At 60.0% G+C, this 27,290-nt stretch overlaps 2 protein-coding genes across 2 annotated transcripts in view; both read right to left on the bottom strand.

Annotated features, from left to right (window-relative positions):
• Positions 1 to 7,211, bottom strand: part of KCNIP3 (potassium voltage-gated channel interacting protein 3) — a gene marked incomplete at its 5' end in the record, with an annotated part of 77,074 nt that extends 69,863 nt beyond the window's left edge. Inside the window, one exon of the mRNA XM_081265500.1 lies at positions 7,106 to 7,211. Coding sequence (XP_081121626.1) covers positions 7,106 to 7,211 — 106 coding nt within the window. The remainder of the gene's footprint in view (positions 1 to 7,105) is intronic.
• Positions 7,212 to 14,193: 6,982 nt separating this feature from the next.
• On the bottom strand, positions 14,194 to 26,060 carry PROM2 (prominin 2). The gene is made up of 24 exons (XM_081265507.1): positions 25,802 to 26,060; positions 25,212 to 25,261; positions 24,653 to 24,855; positions 24,436 to 24,556; positions 24,131 to 24,194; positions 23,799 to 23,888; positions 23,280 to 23,482; positions 22,891 to 22,965; positions 22,130 to 22,193; positions 21,818 to 21,977; positions 21,398 to 21,550; positions 20,481 to 20,604; positions 19,909 to 20,000; positions 19,710 to 19,794; positions 17,895 to 18,041; positions 17,540 to 17,611; positions 16,756 to 16,848; positions 16,581 to 16,634; positions 16,287 to 16,367; positions 16,046 to 16,114; positions 15,263 to 15,352; positions 14,946 to 15,052; positions 14,519 to 14,592; positions 14,194 to 14,320 (listed from the first exon to the last, which is right to left on the bottom strand). Exons 1-23 carry the CDS (start codon positions 26,043 to 26,045, stop codon positions 14,529 to 14,531), a joined length of 2,505 nt encoding a protein of 834 aa, XP_081121633.1. The 5' UTR covers positions 26,046 to 26,060; the 3' UTR covers positions 14,194 to 14,320; positions 14,519 to 14,528.
• Positions 26,061 to 27,290: the final 1,230 nt, after the last annotated feature.

The following is a 27,290-nucleotide window of genomic DNA, read 5'->3' as shown; positions in this document are numbered from 1 at the left end:
ATCGACCGCCCAACCCGCCCATCACACTCCGGGGCACTGGTCCAAGACAGCTGAAAATACATGCTCCAGCACTTACACACGAAAGTTTGCAGCAGTTTTATCTGTAAGAGCCCTGAACTGGAAACATCCCAGGTGTCCTTCCGTGGGGGAAGGTTAAATACACAGTGGTGCGTCCAGGTCACGGGCTCAGCATGAGAGCAAACAGCCTGGGTGAATCTCTAGGTTGCCAGGCTGGATGAAGGAGGCCAATCCTGAAGGTCACGTGCTGTGTGATTCTAGTTATGTGACATTTTGAAATGACATTTTAGAAATGGGGAACCGATTAGAAGGCCAGGGGTTTGGGACAGGGAGAGGCAGGCGGGAGAAAGGGTGGCTGTCAGAGGGCAAGAGGAGGGGTCCTGGGGGGCAACACTGTGTTCCTTGACTGTGTCTCGGACTTGGGAACCTGTGCAGTGCGCGTGCGCACGTACAAATGAGTACATGCAAAACCGGGGGAATCTGAATAAGATCTGGGACTGCATCCCCGTGGATACTCCAGCTGCCATATTGTACTAGCTTTGTAAGATGGAAATCAGGTAAAGAGGTTGCAGGACTCTGTTTATTTTTTACCACAATCAGATCAATAAAAAATTCAAATTGCAAATACTCTCATTAAAAAAAGAGTATTAAAAATACAAACAGAAATAAGGCCTTTGATAAATACCCATGAATGGCAAGGTGATGACCCTGATGTTCTCCTGAATCCACCGGAGTGACCTTCACTCCATTGGCTCCTGCCTGATTCTGCCTCATTTTAACTGGTGACAGAGTTGTCATTGTCCACAGGCCCCAGGATGGCCAGGGCAGGGTGGCAGAGATTGATGAAGCCAGAAGACTTGGGTCCAGGGGATCCACAGAGTTCAAGACCATGTCCCAGAGACAGTGCCCAGCAAGGCTTACAAGATTTCCTCAAGGTGGCACACACCTGTAATCCTAAGGGCTTGGGAGGCTGAGGCAGGAGGATCGCGAGTTCAAAGCCAGCCTCAGCAACTTAGCAAGGCCCTGAGCACCTCAGTGAGACCCTGTCTCTAAATACAATACCAAAAAGAGCTGGGGATATGGCTCAGTGGTTAAGTGCCCCTGGGTTCAATCCCTGATACAAAAAAATAAATAAATACATTTCCTCAAAGGTAGAGGCTGCAGGTAGCTGGGCAACTCTCTGCCGGTCACCCCAGAGCCAAGACTCACAGGTAGGCCAGGGCAAGTCTAAGCTTCCTTCCAAGTCCCCCTGGCCTGAGGGGGTGGGGGAAGGACCTGGGCTCCCCAGAGCAGGGTGGCACACTGCTGTGTGCTGGCACTGGGTTACGTGTCAGGAGAGGTCACTCACTGAAAGCTCATTCCAACACAGTGAGGTTCCTCAGAATTACCCAAGTCCCCGCCTGAAGCCCAAATCCTGAAAAGGCTCCTCTGCACACCCTCTTACCAAGCCCACCAGGACCCCAGGTATGTGCTCTCCCTGGCTTGACAGGAGCACCCCCCGACCTGTTTAATGCCCCGAGGTCACAGGCTCCCAGGAGATGCCCCTGCATGGCATGAGAGGTGACTTAGTACCCCTCCAGCTCCCCCTCACCACCTCTGTACAAAGAGAGGGCCTGGCCCCCTCAGGCCACGCAGGTGGAAACGGGACGCAGTTGATTTGTGTCTGTGGCGTTGCTGGGCCACCTGTTTCCATGACAGCTGTCAGCTTTCCCTTTACAGCACTGACTGAAAGATGCCCCTTCAGCTGGCACAGAGGTACCCACCCAGCTTGGGAGGCTGGGGCAGGGGGATTGCAAGTTCCAGGCCAGCTTCAGCAATTTAGCAAAGTTCTGTCTCAAAATAAAACTAAAAAAAAAAAGGCTGGGGGCCGTGGCTCAGTGGTTAAGTACCACTGGGTTCAATCCCTGGTATGAAAAAAAAAATGCCCCTTCCAGGGAGTGTATTAGAATTTGAAATGCCAGTTAATTAAGAAAAAATAACTAGCACATGGTGAAGCATGTAAGGCACAAACAGCAAAGGCAGATGTTGTGGCTTGACTATGATTCATCCCCAAACCCATGTAGCAGTTGAGTCCCCAGAGCCTGACGTTAATTAAGGGTGGGAACTTAACAGGACTGTGTATGTTTAGAGGTGGGGCCTTTGACAAATGGTTAGGTTAGATGAGGTCAGTGGTGTGGGGATATGATTGAATTTTTGTGGCTTTATAAGGACAGGGAGAGACCCCAGACTCAGAAAAACACATGCACTCCCACCATGGTGTGATGCAGCCTAAGGGACCCTCGTCAGAGCCTGCACTATGCTTCTCTGACTTCCAGCTCCAAAACTGTGAGCTAAGTGAACCTCTTGTTTTAAAAAGGCAGCCTGCCTGAGGTATTTTGTAATAGTAAGTGAAAATGGACTATAACAGGGGAGGACAAACAGGCTAAGAAGCTTGTGTTTCTCATCCCAGCTGAACCTGGCCCAGCAGTGACCCCTGAAGGTCTGAGCTACCCCACACAGTGGCCACAGCCACATAGGATTATTGAACAGGTGGTGTGGACCTAGTCCAAACTGAGAAGTGATATTCTGTGTAAACACGCACTGGGTTTCAAATATTTGTGTACCGGAAGCAAAAATAGCTCATTAATAATATCTAAAGAGATTACCTGTTGAAAAGACAGTGTTTACACTGGTTTGAAGTTAATTAACCTGGCTGGGGGTGGGCTTCAGGCCAGTTGGCATAGTGTCAGACCGCCGAGCGCAGAGGGAAGAGGTCTGTGGTCAGTCAGACTGGAGGGCTGACCTCAGGGGACCTTGAACCTGGGACCCTCACGACCCAGCTCGGTTGCCTGGACAAAGAGTCCGACTGCTCAGGGCCTCCCTGGCTGGTTTCTGAGTGGTTAGGAGAGGCGTGAACACAGAGCCCCAGAGGGAGACCACCACCGGTCTTCACCCTCTGGTCCTGCATCAGGCCGCTGCCCAGGACAAGGGGGAGAGGTCAAGTGCATGGCCAGTAACAGACTTGCTGCCCTCAGCAGGTGCTTGCTGGGATCTGCTGGGAGATTTCCACCCCTTCGGGGGCTTCGTGGTTAGATTCAGGGGAGCCTGGGCCACTCTATAAAGCTCTTCATCCTATTTGGAAGTGCAGCTAAGGTTTCCAGGGCTTATCCTACACAAAGAAAACCCTGGTCCTGCCCATCGAGTAAGGAGGTCCAAGGTCTCAACCCACTTCCTCCCGGGGTGCTGCCCGAGGCCAGGACCTGGGCCTGCCCACCTGTCTCCCCATCCTCAGGGGCTGCAGCAGTGGGGCCGTCTCGCCTGGCGCCCACTGTGGTTGGCTCTATTTCCATCATGCGGGACAGATGGCGGGAAGCAGTGGTGGGCGTTGTGTCGTGCGGGCTCCCGGGTTTGGGATGGGGAGGCTTTGGGAGCCCGAGCTCGTCACCCACCCTGGGCACAGACAGATGTGGGCCAGGTGGCTTGTTTTGTCAGCAGGGGGCTGAGCCGGCCGGGTCCCCACAGCCGCAGGCACATTTGCACACCCACCCACGTGCTGCACGCCCCGGCCTCGGCCCTCTCAGAGCGCTGGAGCAGAAGAGGCAAGACCTGCCGTCCTGGCCTGAGACTGACGGCTGCCAACTTTTCCAAGGCACAGGCTCCCTCACCCTGAGAAGGGGGCATCGCATTGACCCAGAGTTGACCAGTGGGGCTGGCTGGCCTTCCCAGGCGGTACCCAGCCACCAGAAAGCAATGGCGTCAACACCCCACCTCTACGCAGCCCTCAGCTGAGCAAGCTGGCAGATGATCTCATTCATCCAGGTGGGTGATATCTCCTCAGGAAAATAAAAAGCGCTTGGCACAGAGAAGCTGAGCAACTTGTCTGTGGACACACAGCTAAAGGGTGTAGGGAGCAGGGCTGAGTCCAGAGAAACGGGGGCAGAGTCTTGGCTAGCATCTGGCTGCCCTGAGTGCCTGTCCAACAGCGCTGAGCGTGGGGTGTGCCATCAGTGGCAGAGGGACTTGGATCTACTCTGGTGGCCACCCACTGCCCATTGCTGGAGGCAAGGGTGACAGGCAGAGCTGGAGACAAGGCCAGCAGTGCTTCGTCCCCTCTGGCAGAGGGGACAGCTGGGCAGAGAGCTGAGGCCGCAGATCCGAGAGGGGAGACAGAGCCAACCGAGGGGAGGGACAGGGCCCCTTCTGAGGTCCTCCTATCTCAGCTGAGCTCTGTCCCCCCCACCAAGCTGGCACCTGCGGGTCCCTCGGTTCCTCCCTGTCACGTGGCTCTGTGGGCTCCAGGACGTAGGCTGAGCACAGCTGACAGACGCACCTGTTCTAGGGCACATCAGCTTGCTGGGGCGGGGGTGGGCACCACAGTGAGTCAGGTGCCTCCCTCCTGCCCGGGGGCTGGGCCACCAGGAAAGGGGCTGTGCCCAGCCTCTCTGGTCCCCTCTTTCTCTGCTTTGGAAGGCAGGGGTACCCTTCCCCCTCGAAGAGGCCATTTCTGGAACCCCCAGAGAAGCCTGGTGGTGGTCCGTGGGAGCAGGGGGCTCCAGCCTCAGCCTCGGAGTCAGAAAGGCAGCTCTCCACTCTCGGGGATGGTTTTGGAGAGAAAAGGGCGGTGGAGTTTAAAACCCTGGGGTCCTCTCCGTCACGCTCCTGAATCCTCAGCCCGGAAAGGGGAGGCAGGAGCCAGGCCCCAGGACTGGGAGCGGGCAGCTTCCCGGTCACCTGGGTAGGGGCATGCCCTGGCCCCCTGAAGTCTTCCCCTGGAGCTGGAGCCCTGGGACCCAAGCCTTAGAATGAGGCAGAGCGGGGTTCAAATCCCAGCGACAACAGTGCTTGCCAGCCAGCACGGGCCTCTGCTTCCTCATCTGTAAAATGGGAGCAGAAGGGAGGGGGGAACTTCAGGGCTCCTGCCCCTCGACCCTGGCCTTCTCCTCGACTCCACCTGGACAGCAGGGCCACTTCCTGACCTGCGCTCTCAGTGGCTTTGGAAACCAGGGAGCAATTTAGGACCCATTTTGCACAAGTTCCTGCAAGAAGGCTGGAGCCGGGCAGGAGAGGTTCCTAGGCTGAGCTGGGCCTCCAGGACATAGCCCCCCAGAGCCCCAGGACGGCGCTCGCGCCCATCACGGTGAGCCCAGCCCAGGCTCCCTGCCTTCTCCTAAGAGCTGGTGGAGTTCATGCTCATGGGGACCTGGTGCTGCCACATGTGATCCCCCTTCTGGGCCTCAGTGTCTGTGGGCTGGGAGCGGCAGTGCCTACCCCCAAGGCTGAACCAGGGTTCGTGAACGGGCAGCTGGGGAGAGCAGGGAGCAGGGCAGGGCAGGGCTGGGGGCAGGGGCTGGCGAGAGTGACCAGAGGAGCCAATCCCCTGCCTGTGCTGACGGCAGACCCCGCCGCCCCTGGAGAGGAAGGTGTAGTTCCCCATCTCCAGGGGCGGCTTCCCCGGGATCTACTGACCCTGCCTGGCCCCGCACCCAGGGGTGTGGGCTCCACTCCTGTCCCTGGCCAGGCCTACACAGGAAGGCCTCTTGTGGGCAGAAGGACAGTGAGACCCACGAACTGGTTGTGGGGCGGGTGTAGGGCGGGAGAGGGGGCCACAATGGCCAGGAGAAGGGCCAGATGCACCTGCAGGACTCAGGGCACTCACTCTGCCCATGTAGCAGGGACACTGGTGGCCAAGCTCCAGGGGTGATCTCCAGCAGTAGAGGCAAGGGGAGGGGGACCATCCTCTGTGGGTGGACAGAGCTGGAATGCACATCTGGGTGCCGCTGGATGGTAGGAGTCCCTGCCTGTGGACACTGCATTGCATGATCTCCCGGGGACTCTGTCCTGGGGCTGCTGGTGAGGCTGTAGTCCGCACCAGGCCAGCATTCACGCCAACCGCGGGTCACATGACCTGGGCTACCCACAGCATGGGTGGACAGGGAGCCTTGGTAAAGCCTGAGGTTTCTCCGCGTCTGCTCTGCCCTCCTCGCAGATACTGGGGACACTTGAGGTGACAGGAGAGAAAGCAACTTTTCAACGTTCATTGTCACCATGCTCAAAAGCTTCGTATCATCACCTCTGCTGATCCTCCTGGTGTCCCTGAGAAACAGACTAGACAGGGCCGGGGCAGCCTGGGCTTTGGGACGGTGTGATCTGAAGCCAGCCTCGAGCCCTCTCTGGGCTGCTTGTCTTCATGGGTGGGAAAGGCAGGAAGCCCTCTCTTGGGAGGCGAGATTAAGAGATGCCAGCCCAGTATTCATTCTTTCTTACTCACAAGACCTTGATTTTATTTGGGTCCTTTTGTCCTTCCTTCTTTATCCTTACTTCTACCTGCATGTGCTGGCTGGAGCGCCAGCAGCCATGTTGGGCAGGGAGACAGATGGAGTCTGGGTCCCTGCTGACGGGTGGGGGGGGGGCGGTCTGTGTCAGCCCTGTATCACCTCCCTCTCGACATCAGCATGAGAAAAATTGCAATCAACCTTTTTCTAACCACTGTTATTTGGGGGTGATCTGAGCAGCCAGACCTAATTCTGGTGCTTCTTCTTTCCTTCAGAGCAAAACTGTCCCGCACCTTTGAGCAGCTGCAGGGCACTGGACCGCATTTTCTGAGGGTTAACTCTGGGCTGGGGGCTGGCTCACTTTTCTTGCCTACAGTTAATTCTTCCTCCTTGCCCTCCTCTACCTTTATTTCTTGACCCCTGTGTCAGGGGTTTCCCTCACCTCCTCTCCAACCTCCCAGCAGCCCCACCAGAAGGGACAGCTGCTCTGGGTCCTTGGTAGAAGAGGGCACTCGTTAGCTACTGAGCAGTTAACCGGAAGATGCACTCATTGGCCCTCCTCCAAGCACCAGACACCCCTCCTGTGTCCTGCCTCCCCTGACCCTCAGGACAGTGGAAGCCAGCTCCCGGCCGCCTGACCCCTGTCCCCGGGACCTAACTGGGCAGGACCAGCCACAGGGCTGCCCTCCAGCCCTGGTCTCAACGTCACCTTAAAGGGGACAGCAGAGGATGGGGTCATAGAAGGAACCTCTAAGAGGATCCCCGGTCCCGAGCAGTCCCCAGAAGCCCCACGTCCCCTCCACATCCCAGGAGAGCCCTAGCTGGCCAGCGCCTACCTTGTCCCGCTGCATCCCAGGTGCTGGCGGGAACTGCTGCTGGCCGCCCCGCTCCCCAGCCCAGGCAACCAGGACTGCCCGGCGGCGCGGCTGGCAGCTGCCTCATGTTTGCTTGGACCCAGACGTAATTGTCACCGGTGGCTTCTCCCCCGCCCCCTGCCCACACCCCTACCCCACCCTCCCTCCCTGCCTCCCAGCGCTCCGCCCTCCTGCTCCCCCTCCCTCTCCCTCTCCCCCTCCCTCTCTCTCCCTCTCACGCACATGTGCACGAGTCTGTCTTGCATCTTTCTGGTCCCCTCCCAGGCTCTCTCTGTACACGGCTTCAAATCCTGGCCCCTTGTCCTGTCCTCCAGGTCATGTCCCCTCAGGTGTCTGTCCCTGACTCACTCACTCTCTCTCTCTCTCTCATGACCCCTCTTCTTTGTTACCAGGGGAGGTTGCAACTGGGGGTGCACAGGGTGCAGGGGGTGCCCTGGGTCAAGGAGCAGCAACTGGTGGGAGCTGTTCCCGGGACAGGGGTCCTGTCCTGCCAGGGGAGCTCTAGGAGCCTCTTGGTGGCATTTTCCAGGCCGGCCCCTCCCTGTCCTGCGCCCCTCCCCTGGGACACAAATGTGGAGAAGCTCGCCCTGGCTGCTGTGGCTCTGTAGGGGGGCTTGCCACCAGGACAGATTAACAGCCCGGGGCAAAATCATCAGGGTGACACTCAGGGGTCCTTCCGTCTCTTTCCTCTGTCCCTCAGGACCCTGAATCACCTCCCTGTCACCCTGGTAATCCTTGCAGAGTGGGAGTCTCCCCGGAGCGTGGACTTTTCCTATTTCCCAAATACCATTGTCCTGGCTGCCTGGCTCTGAGGTTCGGAGAACATTCAGGGCAGCAGAGGGACCTCACCAGATGCTCTGGGAGGATGGCAGCGGCAGAGGAGAGGTGAGGGCCCCGGGGATCCCTGGGAGAGGGGGTCTTACTGCCGTTTGAGGGGGGCGGGCTCCCTAGCTTCTTCTCAGCCCTGGGGAAAGCACCCAGGAGCCGGATGCCTGAAAGCTCTGCCAACTTTCCCCTCTGGGTGCCCGGAGGAGCCCGCCTGTGCAGTGCCTGTGGTTCCCATGGCAACAGAGCCCTGGCCGCCCCCTCCTTTGCAGTGTGCTCAGGAGCTCGCAGCCCTCCCCACCCCCTCTTTTGAGCCAGCCAATTAGCTTCAGTGTTCAGATGCTCCAGGGAAGAAAACAGCCTGGAGCTGTTGACCCACTGAAGCAAGGAGGACTGTCCCCAGAGGGGGGATGACAGTCCAGGTGTCTGCCAGAAGCTCCCTGAGGATTATAAGCTGGGCAGACCCCAGACTTCCAGTCCCAGAGCAGCACTGCCTGACAGAGGGGAGCCCCTCGGCAGCTGGGGTAGGGACCAAGCTCCCTGCCTCAGGGACAGGGACAGCCCTGCCACTCCTCCCAGCCAACTTCCAGAAGCTGGGTCTGATGAGCATGTTGTCTTTGTCCCACTCTATGATAATGACAGGAAGACCCGGAAGAGTTAAAAGGTCGGCCAGTCCCGGGCTGGTCAGTGGCGGGGCCCGTGAGTAAAGGTTACTCCTTTACCCCATGGAGCGCGGTGGGCAAGACCTGCCTGGCCCACCAGGCGCCAAGTCCCACCATCCGCCTGGACACTTCCTCACCTACACACAGGCTGCAGAACCAGGGCCAGGCCCTCTGCAGTCCCCAAGTCACTGAACTTCCCCTGCTCAGAGGCCCTTCCTGGGGATTTGCGACCTGCACAGAACAGGCTGGGACTCCCCTCTCTCCGCTGGGCCATGGGGCAGGGGCAGGGGGATGGGGGTGGTGGAGGTGGCAGTGCTCTGGGAACTTGCCCTGCAGCCCCCTGAGGTGGGCGTCCCCCATGGGATACGGAAGTGGGTGCATGTGCCCTTTCAGGGTCCTTGTGTCACCACACTCTCTTCCTCCTCTGGCCCTCATGGTCTCCAGGCACTGCCCCTGGGGTCTCTCTGCTGGGCCTCTGGAGAATAAGAACCAGAAAAGACCAAAGTGGGGCTCCCCACCTGGGCCTCACAGACTCCCCCCAAGACTCTCAGAGTGGCTGCATCAGCCCTGTCCAGGTGAGGGACTTCCCTACCTCTGCCCACAAGTCTTGGGGTCTTCTGGCCCTTCCTCAATGTCTGTCCATAACCCCTCTGCCTTAGGCCCCAGTTCAAGTCCCTCCTCCCCAGGACCCCTGATCTGTGGAGCCCCCTGCCCCTGTCCTTTCCTCAGCCCTTGCTTCTGCTGGGCCCTGGCCGAGGAGGTGGAGGAAAGAGAGAAGTGCTGGGTCAGAGTGGGCTGCTCCTCCCCCGGAAGCCCCTGCCTGTCAGCAAGGCCCAGGGGCTGGAGGGGGGCTCACTGTGCACATGGAGCCCGTCTTCATGGGAGCACTGAGAATGTCTGAGGCCCCCAAAGGCCCCTGTCGGGGCGCTGCAAACTCAGGAGTGTCACATGACTTGAGCTGGTGCAGCTGAGGCTTTGGAACCTACCAGAAGCACCTTAGGGGTATCTCCTTGAAATCTTCTCTGCCCACTGCCCTCCCAGAGCCCTAGGGACAGTTGAGGCCGAGGACACTTCTTGCTCTCGCGTCACATCACACAGCTTGGCCCCTCCCGTCCACTCTCCTGTCCAAGGTGGGAGTGGTGGGAGGTGCGCTGCCCGCAGGGCTGTGCTCAGCCTCCAGCTGACCTCAGCTCGGCGAGGTCGCAGACTCCATCTCTTTCTCTTTGGGGGCGCATCCAAGGGTCTCCAGAGCCCGGCCCCCCTGCCTGGATTCTCAGGGACCAAGGAACCCGCGGTGCCCAATGGCAGACTTGCCTTCTCTTGGCTAAGTTCTGTCCCTTCTCCCCGTGGCTTCCTGGGACTGAGCTAAAAGACCCCATGCCGACTGTCATAAGGGCCTTCATGGAGGCCACCCATCCTTTCCGTAGCTCTGCCACCAGCCACCAGCTTATCTCCCACCTGCTGGACTGTGCAGGGGAAGGGCCTTGACACATCAGCCACTGGATTTGTTAAACTACACGGGCCCGGGACACGACCTCAGGCTCTCAGGCCCACCTTCCTTGTGGCTTGAAGGGCACTCCTCACCATCCCCCTAGGGCCCAGTTCACATCCTCTAGTACCCCTCCACTAACCCCAGCCCCTGGTTGCCAGCCCCCTCCGTGTGGGCAGGACCCCATGACCCTCCCCATATCCCCTACCACGTGTGTCACTCAGGCGCAGGTCAAGGCTGGGTGGGGGTCTTCTCCCCGGGCATACCCCACCTCCCTCCTCACCCAGGGCTCTGAAACTCAGTCACCATGTGTAGGACAGAGGACTGTCAGGTGCTCCAGGATGGCACTCCAGGACAGCCAAGGGAGGACTGGGGACCTCCGAAGGGGCTTGGTTCCAGCAGCACATAGTGTGGGGAGCAGGCTGGCCACCAGCCTCCCGGGTCAGTCCCTGGCATTCCAGCCTGGAGAGGCAGGGCCCAGGGAAAGGCAGGCCCTAGGCGCTAAGCAGAGGGCCGTGGCTCTAGCAGGTGGGAACAGGGACACTGTCATTCTGAGCAGGGCCACAGACTGTCAGGCTGGGCGCGGAGGATTTGGAAGGCCGCCATCACCGTGGGTCCCTTTGGGTAGGTGGCGCCCTTGGTATTCAGCCCCTGTTCAGGGTCCATGCTCTGGTTTTCTCAACCAAGTAGCTGAGTAGCGCTGGCCACCTGGTCATTAGTTCAGGTAAGTGTGTAGCACACTCCCTAATGGATACTCAGCTCAGTGAATACAGGTGAAGTCACATTGTCCCAGCCCCATCACGTGGCCCTCCTTCTGCACACCCAGCCACTGCTAGGGACCTCAGATGTCCTAGCCCATGTGGCATTTCTTGGGCAAAATCTGCCACAGGGCTTTGTGCTGGGCAGCCAGGTGGAGCACCTGGCAGAACTCCCAGGGCCCCCAATCTGTCATCTCTTCTGCCACAGGGACATCAAGGTCATCTGAATCAGATCTCCCTGGAGACACAGCCTCCTTCCCGTGCTCCCGCAGGGAATGGAAACAGCAGCTCATCCAACAGGAAACCCCCAGGCTCAGCTCCAGAGAACCCGAGTCCACTTATGTGAACTTGAACCAGACAGAGACATCATGGAGCTTCATCTGCTCAAGCACATATGTCAACTGCCCCCTTCAGGACCCCTGACGTCTGCTCCTGTTGGAGTGACAGACGAGACTGTGATCATGGGGACTTTATTTCACCTATGAAGTAGAATTTGCCTGGCAGAATCCCAACATTCTAAAACCAGATCATGAGGCGACCTTCCCACATCATTTCCACCTCTTTGTCAACTGCTGATTGCCGTCCCCAGCCCTGAACGACTGGTGCTCTCTGAACAAGCTCCGGTGCAAAACCAGCATTCAGCGGGGCTGGGCTGGACTTCTGGTTACTAGATTTGAAGTGTAGCGGCCACTGGCCAGTTCTCAGGAGGAATATCAAAATCGACTTTTAGGACCATTACTTCTGATAATGGTGGAAAGGTGATTTGTTCCAAATTCCCAGCCGAGGACAACTTTAAAAGTTGCTCAGATGACTGCATGTATACATGTACACACCTCCGTGCACACACACAGAAGCACCTGCACAGCAGCCAGCAGCTTTTTAACCTACTGATTTATTTAATATACATAATGTATACATTTAATATTTACAATGTATACTTATGTAGGTCTATTTAAGGGTGATTGAGGGCGCCAAGAAGCTAACCAGACAGCCACGGATCATAGTGCCAAGACCTGGGAAAGAAGGACATCCAGAGACCTGTGCCCAGCACCGGGGCTACTTTCTCCCTAGAGGGTCTGCTGATTCCAGAAGATACCGCAAAGGTGCAGAGTTTTGAACAACTTCTGGGGCGACAAACCAGGCCCACGAGAGGAGTGTGCCCGGCAAGTCTTTTGTACTCTGGGCTGGGATCCCAGAGACCCTCATGCTAGGAATGAATCAAGTGAAAATGAAGAATTCCGCCCAGGGACGGAAAAATCATCTCTTTCCCACAAGTGGACTCAAGCGACCTGGTTTGCCAGGTCCCCAGACACCTGCAGATGTAAACATAGGTTTCCTGGAGGAAGAGAACTTCATCCTAGGCCTCCTACTGGTTTCAGATACAGTGAGTACCCAACTCAGTCAAAATCCACCAAGTACCCAAAGAGGGATACGAGAAATTGAACAAAACCCAGGGGAAAAACAGCCGCTAGAAACAGACCCATGGGTCTCCATACAAGGGAATTACTCAACTTTAAATAACTCTGCTGCTGGGATGGAGCTCAGCAGTAGAGAGCTTGCCTAGCACGCACAAGGCCCTGTGCTCAATCCCTCTCACCACAAACAAAACAAAAAGGCAAAACTATGCTTAAATATATTGATGACAAGAGGCAATTATAATAGAGAACTGGACATGACTTTTACATTATTTCTACTTCATTTTTTTTATGGTGCTGGAGAGCTCTACCACTGAGCTACATCCCCAGACCTTTTCTATTTTTATTTGGAGACAGAGTCTTGCTAAATTGCTTAGGGTCTCACTAAGTTGTTGAGGCTGGCCTTGAACCTGTGACCCTCCTTCCTCAGCCTCCTGAGTTGCTGGGAGTACAGGTGTGTGCCATGGCACCCATTGCATTTTTAATATGTAGGGTGCCACTTCCTCTGCACAAGCCGGCCTGCGAGCAAACATCAAAACAAACAAATAAAACCCTCTGGGGAAAGCCAAGAAGAGCGACTGTGCTGAATTTGAGGATGCTTGTTGGAGATGTCACATAGGCACCACCCTGATTCCCAGTGGAAAATCTGTTGCTGGTTTGTAAGATGCAATTAAACACAGACACTCCCAGAAATTCAGAAGACCACCGCTGTCATGGGCTTTGGCCTTCGAACACGGACCCATCTCCCCTTTCCCTTGTGCCCACCCAGACCCTGGCTCTGCCTTTGGTCCAGCTAAGTCGTGATGGAAAACAGCAGCCCTCGGCCAAGGGCATTCCACAAATCACGTTTAATTGTCACAACCCTCCATGGGGCTACGGTGCCTCTATGCTATGAAAGGAGACACCGAGGTGAGGGACCTGCAGTGCATGTTCCTGGTGCCCAGCCAGCCAGCACCAGAGCCAGGCTGGGGGCCAGGTCTGGCTGCTCCTGGGCAGGCTCCCAGATGGGTGCTGCTCCCCTGCTGGTGGCTGGAATCATCCCTGGATGCCTGAAGGCAGAAGAGGCCTCGGCACTCTTGACTCCACAACCCTCATTAAACCCCAGCTGTGTTCAGGGACCCAGCCTGAGAGACCTGGCTTCTGGGACCCCAAGCCGAGGCTTCCAGGGAACGGAGAGCTGCCATCTCTTCTCTCCCTTGTGGAACTCGGTTCAGCATGGCGGTGATGACGGGGACGGGCTGGGATGGCCTCAGCCATGTACACAGGAGAGAAGGGGCAGTGCTGGGAGGGGACGCAGGGAGGGGACGCAGGGAGGGGACGGGCCGACACAAGGACTCCTAACCCGGTGCAGGCAGAGGCTCGGGCCGTAGAGGCCACTCACCCCACTGAGGTCCCTTAAGTCCAGGCTGGGGCCCAGGGCAGTGGAGGGCTCAGGGGACACCAGGCAGAGCCCAAGCCCAGACCTGGGCCTGGTGGCCTGATGAGTTTGGTTGAGTAGAGGAGTCTCTGGGGCCAGCAAGATAATAGTGGGGACAAGATAAAGAGGGGACAAAGGGAGAGAAGGACTTCCCTGGAGGAGGAGGGAGAGGGCTGGGGAGGGAGCAGGAGGGAATCTGGGCTGATGGGAGGTGAGGGCAAGAGGCAGGAGCTTGGAGAGGAACAGAGGGGGGGCCCAGGTGGGGACAGGGCAGGGCTGGGCAGGGCTTCTGTCCCACCCAAGGGGCTGGGGAAGGGGTTCCAATAGGTGAAGAGCAGGTGCTTCTTGGTGCTGATGTATTGCAGCAAGGAGGATAAGGGCGAGACACCTGGAGGAACCTGCAGGCGCTGTATGATTTGGGAGGTGAATGAAGGGGGTTATGAGCAGAGAAGGGTGGAAGGGGAACAGGCAGGATGGGGCCAGGGAAGGTGGAATTGGGGGATAGCCCAGATCTGGGGCCAGGTTGGGCTCTAGGGCAAGAGCTACAGAAGTCCTCTAGTCCAGGCTGAAACAAAGTGGGGGGACAGGCAGTCCCAGGGGGCACCTTGCCCTGTTAGGAAGGAAAGAGTGCTGGGGGGCAGGGACCAGGGCTCCCGCCTGTCAGATCCACTGCCAAATGGCCACAGCCGGACCCAGACGCCACCAGGTCCCCAAGCCTCCCTGCCCTCTCGGAGACCCCTGGTCCCAGCCCCTTTGCTCCCCACCCTGAGCCCCCAGCATGGAGGAATTGAGGGGTGCAGCAGCTCACCTACTGGGTCCTACAGCTTCAGGGAGGTGACCCGGGGGATGTGGAAGAGCTGAGTCTCCTCAGAGCTGGTAGAGCTGCGGCACAGCAAAAGGAAAGTGTCCCCAGAACAGAACCCCAGCTCCCACACAGGGACAAACCCAAGTCCTGATGTTCCTGCCTCTGAGGCCCTCCAAGAGAGAGGAAGAGTTTTAAGATGCTATGCTTGGGTGGATGTGTTACAGTAAGAAGGATGTGGGGCAGACATAGGGGAGGACTTCCAGGCCATGGAACTCCTTAGTGCATGTGTCTCTTCAGGCCTAGACTATGATTCTTCTCTGCCAGGTTTCAGGAGTAGGTAGGGCAGGGGATGAGGGTCCAGTGTCTATAAAGACTCCTTCCTGGGCCTCCAGTGTCCTCTTTGTCCCCTGAGATCCTGGCAGCCCCTCACCTGAGGCGTTTCCGGATGGGACGGAAGTATTTGGAGGTCTTCACAGCAAAGATGATACTGGGGATGAGGAAGAAGGTGCACCAGGCCAGGCAGAACCAGAAGGCATTCTGGAAGGGGTGTGAGGTCAGTCAGCTGGCCAGGTGGCCTTCCCTGCTGCTCTGTAGCCTCCGCACTGGCTCAGCAAGGGACGGGGACAGCTGTGACCAGCGCTGGGAGGGCTGGGAGCAGGCCCTGGGCTGGGGCCACCTCATGGCCTGCTCACACTGCCCATCCATGGGCCTCCATGTCCACAGGCCCTGATGAGCCAGGGCACTCACCCAGGGGTCGGCCACCATGTCACACAGGATCACACGGCCATTGTCCAGGGCTGTGGAGAGGGGCTGGCAGGTGGCGATGCGCTGAGTCACCTGTGTTGGAAAAGGAGGCAGGCACATGGGGATACCCCTGCCCCTCAGGTGTGCGCCTCACATTCAGCAAGAGGTGGACAGGACATGGCTGGGGCCCTGCACACTGTACACAGATGCGGGCAGTGGTCCTGGGCAGGCACAGGGTGCAGGCCCAGAGATGGAGACACTCCCGCTCCTGCTCAGCTCCTGCCCTTGGCTCTGGTGGCTCGGCCCGTGCTAGGCCCACCCTGTGCCCAGCACTGAGCTCTGAGTGACCCTCACTGGACAGCAACACATACATGTGCACGTGCTTGCCCACATGGCCTTATGTGCTTGTACACACATGCATGTGCACAGACACACTCAGACCAGGCCAGCCCCCTGTGGCCAGTGCAGAGCCAGGACAGCTCTCAGAGGCTGTGGCCAGCGGGCGCCTGGAAGAGGAGGTGGGCTTTGACCACAGAAGGGCAGGGGCACGGCGTGGACGGCACGATCTAGACGGCCAGGGCCCTCCCAGCTCACACTGGCGCTGGGCAGAGGTGGGCGGGCAGAGATCAGCCAGCAAAACCAGGCATGCCGATGCCAGGTTTGGGAGTTTGGGTTCAACCCTGAAAGCCTGGGGCACCTCCAAAGGACAGGGTGACCAGCTGCTCCCCTGGGCGTGGGTGATCCTCAGCTGCTCTGAGGCCAGGCTAGGTCCAAGCCCCCACTCACCTCCTCTCTCACCCAGGCCAAGTACTGCGAGAAGTAGCTCAACTCCCGGCTCAGGAAGCAGGCACTTTCCTGCAAGAAAGAGGAGGCCCAGGCTGGCAGGAGGCCAGGAGGCCCAGGAGGCCAGGAGGCCCCTGCCCCAGGCCTGACACCCTCAGGGCAGGATGGGCCTCCCTGGGAGCCACCGTGAGGGTCAGGGTTAAAGGAGAGGCTGGGGTGGAGCCCGGTCCCCAGCCCCACTCACGTTCATCAGGATGCGGGCGGCCCTGGCAGGCAGCTCCCTTTCGAGGTCAGCGACATGGCTCAGGACGTCCGCGGTCTGCAGCTGGAGGGAGAGGAGCCTCAGCTCTGTCCCCCTCAGGGAGCAGGACAGCAGCCAGCCTCTCCCCACAAGTCACCGCTCACCTTAGCAGGGTGGGGTCAGCGCTGAGGACCTTGAGACTGAGTGGTGGTCCCCAAGGCCCCCACCCCACCTCCTTCCCACCTCACCGCGGCCCTCCCTCCGTCTGCAGCCCACTGCCCCACCCCCTGCGGCCACCTGAAGACGCGGGGCAGCAGATTCCAGGGCCCTGACGCTGAGGTTGAGCTCTGCCTGTGGGGGAGAGACCATGCTGGTGGGGGAGGGTGCGAGGGGTGCATGTGGCCCCCAGGGCCTCCCTGCTCTCACTGCCCTCTCCCCGGCAGGCCGCAGGCCCCTGGGCCTCAGGACTCACCACCAGGTTCTGCCGGGGGACAACCTTCTCCTGATAGAGATCTCCAATCCCAAGGGCCTCCATTCTCAGCTGCTGCCCCAATGAAGAATTGCCCTGAGAGTGGACAGAGACCAGAATGTCCCCCACGCCCCGCAAGACAGGCTCTGCCTGAGAATCCTTGACCCAGACTCTCCAAGGAGGGGAGGTGGGAGTGCTAGGATCAGAGGCAGAAGAGGAGACTTCTCAGCTCCAGGGAGAGTTTTAGGTCTGCCCCTAGTCAGCCACGGGACCCTTATCAGCTACGGTAGCATCTGCAGACACCAAGGGATGCTCCTTGCCTGCCCACCAAGCTAGGTTGCTGCAGGGTCTCAGAGATGTCTCAGAGAGAACTTCCCAAACTCTAAATATCTGTGAATACAAAATGCCATTTCTTCCCCTGGAGGGCATCTGTCATGGTGTCCCCACGACACCTGTCCCTGCATGTTCCATGACGGGCGTGTGCATAGGATACACATGATATCAGGCCAGTTACCTCATTTGATCTGAGGTGACGTCAGTCCTTTTTATGGATAAAGAAACTGAGGCTCAGAGAGGCTGAACGACTCATCCAAGGCCACACAGCCCATTGGTGGCGGAGCTTGAGTTGGAACAGATGGTGCAAAGCCTCCAGCCCAGTTTGGGGACTAGGAGCCTCAGCTGTCACTGGTGAGGGGACCCTTGGTCCCCTGCCTCTGCCCTCATCCCCTCTCCCATGCAAGCATCCTGGCCTCCCGCACCCCCGGGGCCTCCTCTGCCTGCTTCTCACCTGGGCCTGGGCCAGCCCCTCCAGCTCCTGGGCCAGCAGCTCCAGGTCAGTCTTCACCACAGGCCTCTGGATCTGAGGGCAGACGGGAGAGGCCACGAGGGGTGAGTGCTGAGGCCCCTGGCCACATTTCAGACATTTCCCAAGACAACAACAAAAGGAGGCGCCCTCTGGTGGAGCCCAGGAGGAGCTGCCCAGCGCGGGCTGCAGGGGGCTCAGCACCAGGAACAGCGCTGGGGGTGGGCCGAGGGCGTGGCGGCTCCCAGCAGGGAGGACCCCGGACCGGCTGGGAGGGTTGGGAGGTGAGAGCCTCTCTGAGGCCCCTCCACCCTGCGGGGACCTGAGGGGCCATGTCCACCTGCACGCGGAAGGCCTGGTAGTTGACTTTCTCCAGCCCACTGCTCTGCAGCGCCTCCAGGTCCCGGTGGGCCTCCGGGCTCAACAGCTCCAGATTCTGCACATTGGGCTTGAAGTTCTGCAAGTTCTGCTGCAGGTTGTGGGTGTACTGGGGGAGGAGGGGGAGGATGGGGAGCACGCCCAGATGGCAAGCCAGGGTCCCAGACGCTCCCCAGGCCGGCGGTCAGCGGTCACCAGCCCTCAGGACCTCCGTGCTGGGTATGCAGGACCACCCAGACGCACCCCACCCCCTGCCAGCCTCCTTGCACACCCTCCAGGACCCAGCCTCTGCACTGCATCTACTGGCCACCAGGCTGCCAGCACGGGCCTCCCTGTCTGGCCCCTCTTTTTTCACATCTGCAGAGTTGAGGTCTTTCCAGGGCCCCAGGTTCTGAGATCATCTTTTTTTCATTTGTCTACTTGTCAACTGCCATCAGCCCCCGTGACCGTGGGACCTCGTCTACCTATTCTAGACACAAGCCCCGGGCATTAGAGCGGAGACTCCCACGTAGTGGCTGAGGCCCAAGTTTGTGGACTACAGGAAGGAAGGAAGGAAGGAAGGAAGGAAGGAAGGAAGGAAGGAAGGAAGGACACAACTGCATTTCCAGGAAAGATCCTTGGCATTTTCCTACCATCACGGCAAGAGATTTAGGGCTCATGAAAGTTCAGTCTCAGAGTTTAACAGAGAGAAACTGAAACCAGACAGGGGGGTTCATCTGCTGGACGATGCTCAGCAAATTAGAAAATGCAGCCCATCTCTGCTCACTACTTCCCCCAGGCTGCTTCCCCACCACCACCACTGTGACAGAAAAGCCCTCACGTCCTAGGAGGGGGTCTCAGTATGGGGGGTCAACGCAGTGGGCCCCAGAAGGCTCGCCTGCCTCACTGATCCCTGCATAATCAGCTGTCGCTTTCTTACTTGAGGACGACATTTCTAAGGTCCCCAGGGTCAGTTGGCGGATGGACTCTGAGGACCTTAAGTTCTATCTGTCCAGACTCTTCCCTGAGCTGGACCCTTTCCCTTCCCAGGACCAGGCCTGAGACCTCTCTCCCTGGAGCCGGGACCCCCAGCCAGCAGCCTTCACCCTGGGGCAGTGTCCCTGGCCTCTCACTAGGGTACGCCAGCTCAGTGGACCTCCTTTCTGGGTCAAGAAGCGGACAGGAGTGAGCTGAGGTCTTAAGCCAGCTGACCCAGGTCACACAGCTTAAGACTTGGAGTTGGGACTGGGCCCCGTGGACCAAGACCCGGGTGGACCTGAGAGGAGTTGGGGGCGTTCCCGGGAGGAAGCAGAATCAGAAGTCAGCCTGCTGCTTCCCAGGGCAGCAGGGGCAGGCCAGGGAGGGGTGGGGGTTTCCTAGGACACGCTCAGAAATGGCTCCACCTCCCACCTCAACTAGGCACCAAGGGAGGCAGGAGGGGAGGTTCACAGCCTCCACACATTTAGAGCCATGTTCTCAAAGTACGTCCCCTCTCTCGTGAGGTGGCATCTTGGTTTGTTCTAGAGCTGCCCCTGGCCAGCATGGGCCAGCATCTCCACCAGCTTCCTGTGTGACCTCTGGCAAGCGAATGCCCCAAGTTCCAGGAGGCACAGGGAGAGTCCTGGGGGTCAGGCTGGCCTTGGGTGCTGGGCAGGGGCCCGGCTCTAGTCCTGGGCCAGGCCCCAAGCACCTCAACCAGACTCCCTGGGTTCCCAAAATCGGCGCCTCCACAGAAGCAGGACCTGAGGAGGAGTATCTGCAGGAGAGGTCCTCACAGCCTTCTGGAATGTTCTCCTACCTGGCTGATATCCAGGTGCTTCTCGAGGTTGTAGGAGTCATCCAGCTGCAGGACTTTCCAGAGGGCAGCCCCTTCCCTGCACTGCCTGGGGGGAGGGTGAACACAGAGGAAGGGGGATGGTGGCCCACCTCACCCTCAGGGGACAGCCACTCTGCCCTCCCCGCAGGCCCTCCTGCCCTCAGCCCAGGCTCCCACTCACTGATAGGTCAGGAGGACGCTGACATTCTTCCTCGTGCCGAGAAGGTGGGACAGGTTCAGGGACGGGGGCAGGTTCCCCAGGGTGTCTGCAAACTGGGCATGGGCAGGGAGAGACGGAGGTGAGTGTGGTGGCCAGGCTGCCCGCTCCCCTGAGCCCACCCTGGCAGAGCAGGCCAGGGGGGAGCCTCTCGGGGACTCTAGAACCAGGTCTAGCCTATAACCTGAATGAGCCCCAGGCCCCTCCTGGCTGGGGCGATTCCCATGACTCTCTGGGAGGGTGGTCGGTTGGCCTGACCCTCGGAGAGAGCCCAGGCCAGCCCCCAGCTCACCACCAGAATGCAACCAGGGCCCCAGGGCCCCAGGCCCCAGGCTCAGAATGGGAGGAGGGAGGGGGCCAGGTGTGAGTGGAACCATGAGGTCCTTGTCTGGGGGCGCACGGGTTCTCCCCTGTCCTGTCCCCTGGGCCTTCCTGTCTCTGTGCCCACTCTGCCCCCCTCTCTCCCTCTTGCCCCTTCTTCTCTGCCCACGCCTCCCTCCGCCGGCTCTGGGTCCCCGGAGCGGTGACAGGCCCACCTGGTAGAGCTCCCCGCTCTCCCAGCTCCGGCACACCAGGGTCTGCACGTTGCCGCCCACCAGGAAGGTGAGGAAGACCAGGAGGATGAGGGGCGCGGCGAAGAGGAAGCTGAAGCCCACCCCCCTGGGGAGGGCGAGAGGCAGGCTGAGGGGTCAGGGTGGCTGCCCAGGCCAGCCCTCCGTCCCCAGCCACACCCCAGGGCCAGCATGGTCTGAGTGGACTGCAGGGCAGAGCCTGGTGGGGAGCGGGACGGGGGACTGGGCCTCCTGGGAGGTCCCTCCTGGTCCCACTGCACCCCACCTTGTTGTTGGGGTCCTGCTGGCCCTGGAAGCCTAGAGAAGGGGACAGCTGTTGTGTGCACAGAGCCAGGTTTGCCTGGCACCTAGTGCCTGTGGAGGTGGCCTGATCCAGAACCCAGCCTTCAAAAGGGGTCACCAGGCATGGCTGGCCAGCAGGAGCAGCACCCCAATGGGCAGAAAGGACCTTAGGCCAGGTGCCATTGACTTGTAGGCTCTTTTGTGAGACTGCCACAGCCCCATCCAGGCTCTAAGGCTTGGATATTGAAACATGCGGTGAAGTCAGCCCCCATGCTCCCAAGGGCTGTCACCCTTGTGCAGTGAACAGCCTGCCCGACTGTAAGCAGTAGCACCCTCTTAGACAACAGCTAGTGTAGGGAAGGTGGAGAAATAGGACTCTGCCTTCTGGTGCCGGTGCTGCTGCCTGGATCCCGAGGTGCTGGTCTGAACCCAGTGGGAAGCATGCCCCCTGAGGACCACAGTTGTCCCTGGTGTGTGTGTGCGGGCAAGTTTTCTGTCCATCCTTCCTGCTCTGGTCCAACCCCCTGATGCAGATGAGGACACCAAGGCCCATGGCTGGTCATTTGCCCAGGGTCTCCCAGGAAGTAGGGGCTTCTTACACCATGAGGAAGCGGGCTCCAGCCTCGCCCTTGGCTTCCGATTGGCTGGGGTCCTCTCTGGCAGACAGTCCCCAGATGCCCAGGCTGAGGCCCAGCAGGTTACAGGCCACCACGAGCAGGACCACGGAGCACAGCACGCAGCCCACCGTCCACCTGTCACAGAGGGGTTGGAACTCTGGAGGGGCTGGTATGGGACCCAAGGCTAGAGTGTAGAGGAGCAGGTGTGGATGCTTCCTGAAGCCCTGCTACTCAGGTCCCGGCACACAGCGAGGTAGAGACTCGGAGGCCCGAGGAATCAGGGGTCCTGACTTAAAACAGGCAGAGGTGCAGGGCAGTCAGGGGTGGCGGGGGCTAGAGGTGGGGCTCCAGCCACAGAGAGGCTGGACACCCACCCTGCCCAGCCTCAGGGCCCCTGGGTACCTGTAGGTCTCGTATCTCTGCACCTCCTGCAGGTAGGGACGGCTGTTTTCTTCCAACTCCTCCAGGGCCTGGCTCCAGCGGGGAGCTGCTTCCAATTCGGGGAACGCTTCAGCCAGTGTCCCCATGCCTTCTGGCTTCTGGGCCACCGCCTCCTTCAGATCTGCCCGAAACCACAGGTCTCAGGGGATGCAGAGGGCACCTAGGGGCCAGGGAAGAACCCCTGGGACCTACCGAGGGCCCGCCAGGGAGGACAGCCCTGAGCACCACTGCCCCACCCCTCTCCCCTGGAAGAGCCTGGCTCCCAGGGCGCACCTTTGATCACAAGCTCCATCTGCATGGCCACCAGGAAAGGGAGGCTGTTGAAGGTCGTGTTCTCCTGCAGGAACCAGGGGGGTTGTGCCTCCGACCCTCCAGCTGGGGTCCCAGCTCGGGGGTCCCAAGTCTCCAGGCCTCAGAGGGCGGGCATCCCTCCTGGCTGCTCTCTGCTCGGGTCACAGTCCCTTGGTTCTCTTGGTCTCTGCTTTCGTCTGGCAAAGCCCGGTCTGACGTATCACCCTTCTTCCTCAGAGACCCCGTCCTTCCAACTCCCAGTCCCTTCCCAGACAACAGGTCACCTGAGCTCTCCCCTCCTGTCCCGTCCATCCTGCACATGACTGCCAGCCCTGTCTCCAGAAGTTCAGCTCCCATCTGCCATTCCACCTCAGCTCCCACTTCCTTCTTCCCAGAACCTCCCGCTCCAGCCACCTGTATGGCTGACTCACTGTTTCCCCAACTCCAGGTTCTAGGTCACAGGTGCTGACTCACCGGCACCCTCCCCCAGGGCTGTCTCCACCCAGGAGAGCCCGCCTGCCTGGCAGAGCTCAGCCAGGGGCTGGCTCACTGACCCCCAGCCCACCCCACCCCAGGCCGGCCTCCGCCAAGGACCGGCGTCATGAGCCCCCAGCCCGAAGCGACAGGTGTGGCCTCAAGTCTCAGGTTCAACTGGATTCCCACTTCAAAACAGGTAAACTGAGGTCCCCGTCTGTGAGTGCCCAGGCAGGAAGAGGAGTCAGGGGGCCCAAGTGGGCGCTCACCTCCTGGACCATGTTGGAGAAGTTGGCCTCGGGGACACCCTTCAGGTGATGCAAGACATTATCCAGAGGGGGCACCTGCAAAGGGGCGAGATGTCTAGGGAACAGTGGGAGGGAGGGGTGGGTGCCTTTCTGAGCCCTCAGGTGTCAAGTGGGGACTGCTTCAGCCCAGCTGCCAGAGCCGGTGTGCATGCAGTCCAAGGCACCATGTGTGTCCTGGGGAGAGCTCTGACTCGCTGCCAAGGTGAAGGTCATTGGCCTTGGGCTCTAGTGCTCAGGAGGGGAAGGAGCAGCCTGGGAGGGAACCCGGGCAGTGGGCCTCAGGAAACCCTAGGCCATGAGGATGCTGGAGGGTCCCTTCAGAGCCCCAAGCCTCTGCCCCTGGCCTGCACCTGGGTGAAGTCAGCGGCCAGCTCCAGGGCTCTGGCCCGGTCCTGGGTGTCTGTGCAGTCCTTCCCGCACCCAGGCTGCTGCAGCAGGGTGAGCAGGCGGTCTCGGTGCTTCTCAAGAGCCAGCACCAGCTGCTGCTGTCCCTCCTGCAGCTCCACCAAGGTGCTGTTCAGGGCACGGAGCCGGTCCATGGAGACCTGCAGGGCTGAGACCCACACCTGGCCTGAGCTGACGCCACAGCTCCTGGCCTCCGCAGCAGCTCTGCAAGAGGAAGGACAATCCTCCCCTCTGGCCAAAGGGACCTGTGGTCATTGACCTGTAAGGTCACAGTGGAAACTGCCCCAGGGCACGTTAAACCAGGAAGTGGGCAGAGATGCCCAAGGACACGGGGATCCGGGATGATGGGATGGGGACATCATGGGTGGGGTAGGCAGCTGGAAATCCAGGGCCGGGTGAGGGTGGTCCTGCTCGCGTGGTCATCTGCTGGGCCCCACCCCATGCAAGACACTGGCCCAGCTCACCCTGGCCCAGGTTGTGTATTGAGGCCAGCACCGAGTACATGGTGCTCCTGAGCTGGCTGTGAATGGTGGGGCCGATGCTCTCACCAATCCCTGGGGAACACAGGGCATGGGGCATTCTCAGAGCTGGCCCCCAGGAGCTGAGGGTGACCCGACCCCCACCCCAATCCTGCTCCCCAGGTCCCAGCCCTGGCTCTGCAGGGTGCTGCTGGCTTCTCCACCCCACAGCAGGGGGCCTGCTGTGCTGGGAAGCCAGCTGGGCCATCCCGCTGTGACACGGTGTACCAGGAGAAGGCCAAGATTAGGGCCCTGGGGCCTGCTGACGCCACTCTCACCGTCCAGCTCCTTCAAGACTTGCTCCTGGGGCACAGAGAACTGCTTAGCTACGGCCTCGAGCTCCTAGACAAACACAAGGCTGTAAGCCATCTTTCCTGTCCCTTGGCAGCCCCTTCTCTCCTGGGGACAGCACAGGGGCAGTTACTCATGTCAGCGACTCCCCAGCAGGGGGTGGCCACGTGTGCGAGGAAGGGCACCTTTTCCCCTTTGTAGGCTATGAACACAGGGCACCCCCTCTGCTCTGTCCTGCCTGGGCCTGGTGCTCAGGAGGCACCTGGGGACAGGGGCATTACTTGGTGCTCACCCCAGGAATATCAGAGACCAGGCCCCGGAGGCTGCGCAGTGTCTCAGGCACAGCTTCAACACTGGGCCCCATCTGCTCATGTGTGCGTTGGTTGGTGACAAAAGCACAGACCACACCAGCCCTGTGGGAGGAAGGCGAGGAGGAAAGGTTCGCGGGGCATCCGAGGGTCTGGGCCACGGCCGGCCCTCCCTCCCGCCCAGCCAGGGCCGCTCCTCACAGCAATACGATGGTGGTCAGCAGCAGGAAGGCCATGAGTGTGCCACGCTCACAGGCCATCGCCTTGTGCTCAGTTTTCACACGGCCACCACAGCGCCGGCGACAGCGGCAACAGCAGAAGCAGAGGCCGGTCGTGGGCACTGCCACGAGGTAGAGGCCCGCGGTCACTGCGCACACCACGTAGCCCGCCTCGTACCGCACCACCTGGCAGGGCAGCAACGTGTCAGGAGGTCCCGACCCCCCTCCCAGCCTGGCTTCCCCGGATGCAGAGGGAAGCGAGGGTGGAGGGTGTGCCTCTCTTCTTGGTGGTCAATGCAAGGAGGACACGGTGTCCCTCCCGGCTACCATCTTACAGATGAGAAAACTGAAGTTCAGGGAGGTTCCGTCTCGCGGCAGAGCTGCAGCTGGAACCCAGGCCTGCCACTGCAGCACCCCTGGAGAGGGGGAGGGATGACCGAGACCCCACCTTGGCAAGCACCGAGCAGAGGGGACTGAGCTGCCAGACGACCCCTCCTGCTCAGTCCCAGGCCCCACTCCAGCAGGTCCGCCTTGGTTCTCACCTCATCCACCTTCAAGGAGGACGGCTCGTTGAGCAGGGCCTTTACCAACTCTGTGGGGAAAGAGCCAAGCTGAAAGTTCGGGGACAGCCACTGCCCTGGCCCTGCGTCACCCCTCCCCACTGCCAGGCCCAGTGGGCTCTTTGAGGCCATCCTGCTGGGCCTCAGCGCTGCCCCAGGGGAGTCTGTCCGGGCAGGCTCTGGACCTCGAGGGGGGGCCGAAGGCCAGAAGGGGCCTGGCCTAGCAGCCCTCCCCTCCAGGTCCCCCCCCCCCCCCGGCCCTCTCAACCCCAGGTGCCCCCAGACTCAGAGAATGAGCCAGGTTAATGTCATGTGCTTCTAACTGAAGGTCCTCCAGTTAGAGGAGAGACAGGTTCGGAGAGGGAAAGGGACTTGCCCAAGGTCACACCAGAAGGTTCTGGAACTTTTTTCTAGGGTACCCCGCACCACCCCCCCCAGGACTTCTGGGAGGAAGAAAGCTGACGGGATGCTGGGGACCCTGCCCTCCCCTCCACGTGCCCATGGACAGGGAGGCTGCTGGGGACCAGCGGCCAGAGGTGCACCAGGGGAGGGGAGGGGAGGAGCGCACTCACCCGAAGGGAAGGGGTTGAGCTGCACCACGGACAGGAAGCGGCGCACCAGGCCGTAAAGGGGGTCCAGGGGCCCGGGCGCCCTGACTCGGGGGGCCAGCCAACGGGTCCTGGCCGCTGGGGAGAATGCCAGGCGCTCCGAGGGGCCGAGCGATGTGCAGTCTGTGGCCACCGGGGGCGGCAGACTCAGCGCCAGCCCCAGGCCCAGCCCCAGCAGGGGCGCCAGGAGGCCTGGCGCGCGCATCATGGGGTCGGGCAGGCGGGCAGCGGTGTAGGCAGGTCCGTCTCAAGCGGCGGAGTGTGCAGGCGACCCCGGGGCAGGCTGTGCATCCTTCGGCAGCCTTCCTCCCTCTGTCCCTGCAGCTCTCAAACCGGCCCGACAGGTTTGGGCTCCGGAGCTACCTGGGCACCCGGAGCTGGAGCGTAGGACGGCAGGGGCGGAGGCCGGGGGTAGGGGGCAGGGCCTGAGCCTGACGCCTTGGGCGGTGGGAGGGAAACCTGGGTTCCCCTCCCTCCCCAGATGCTAGGCCAGGGTTCCGTGGGAGCAGGTTCAGGCAGCAGGTGGGTGCCTCTGGACTATCTGGGGTGGCCCAATTTCAATCTGGTATAACACAGCCACCCAGTGCAGCCTGCCCCAGGGGGTCACAAGACCAGAGGCACAGGCCAGGGAACCGGCTCACTCTCCCTGATTCCCCTGGGGCCTGCTCTGTCCGCATGGGTCATGCCCAGACATCACTGCCAGGCCAACCTGGAACAGAGGGGCACCTGACAGGCAGGGTAGTCCCAGTGTGTGTGTGTGGGGGGCAAACCTAGTAAGGGTGTGCCCTTCTGCCCAGCCTTGCCCCACCCAGTCACAGAAAGAACTGATCCGGGAGATGCCCAGGGATGTGTCTCCACAGGTCTCCGTTTTGTACACGGCTTATGCCTGGTGCCCAGAAAGTTGCCAGTGGCTGATCAGGTCCTGGGGAAATCTTGCTGAATGGATGGAGGATGTCCTGATGGCAATGTTCACACCAGAATCAGTCCCAAAGGCCACCCTGAGGAGCTGACAAGAGGAGCATCTCCCACGACACACTGGGCACTCTTCAAAGTCAACCACGTACAGATGTCCCTGTTGACACGAAACCCGAAGCGTTAATACATAACAAATAGCAGGTTCCGGAACAGGACAGGGCATAGGGCCATAGAACATGATCGTCTCTGGGAGAATCACGAGCGGATCTTGCTCATCCGTGTGTCCTCATTTCTGTGCACTGAATGCATGTGACTTGTGTTTAGAGAAGTAATAGGGGTTTGTGAGGTTTCATGCAAGTCCCTCCCCTGTCAGGAGCCCTAGGGGGAGGGGATGGCTTGGTGGTTTGGGTGACCTTGGGCTCCCCCCCCCCAAGTTCAGTCCCTGGCAGTAGCTCAGTACTGTTCTATGAGGTGGGTAAGAGGCATGGGGACTGGGGACCGCCCTTGATGGAGCTAGTGACGAAGAGGGGACTTAAGT

The sequence above is a fragment of the Spermophilus citellus genome (genome assembly GCF_964194105.1).
Source record: "Spermophilus citellus genome assembly, chromosome: 13".
In the NCBI taxonomy this organism is placed as follows: Eukaryota; Metazoa; Chordata; class Mammalia; order Rodentia; family Sciuridae; genus Spermophilus; species Spermophilus citellus.
The sequence above is the reverse complement of the archived record's forward strand: the minus strand, read 5'-3'. Positions and strand labels throughout refer to the sequence as shown.

Coding starts and splice junctions, on each gene's coding strand:
- PROM2 (XM_081265507.1), bottom strand. CDS start 26,045: ATGATGCGCGCGCCAGGCCTCCTGGCGCCCCTGCTGGGGCTGGGCCTG. Junction 25,262..25,801: donor GCTCAACCCCTTCCCTTCGG/GTGAGTGCGCTC, acceptor CTTTCCCCACAG/AGTTGGTAAAGGCCCTGCTC. Junction 16,368..16,580: donor CTGCTGCCCCGCGTCTTCAG/GTGGCCGCAGGG, acceptor CTCTCCCTCCAG/CTGCAGACCGCGGACGTCCT.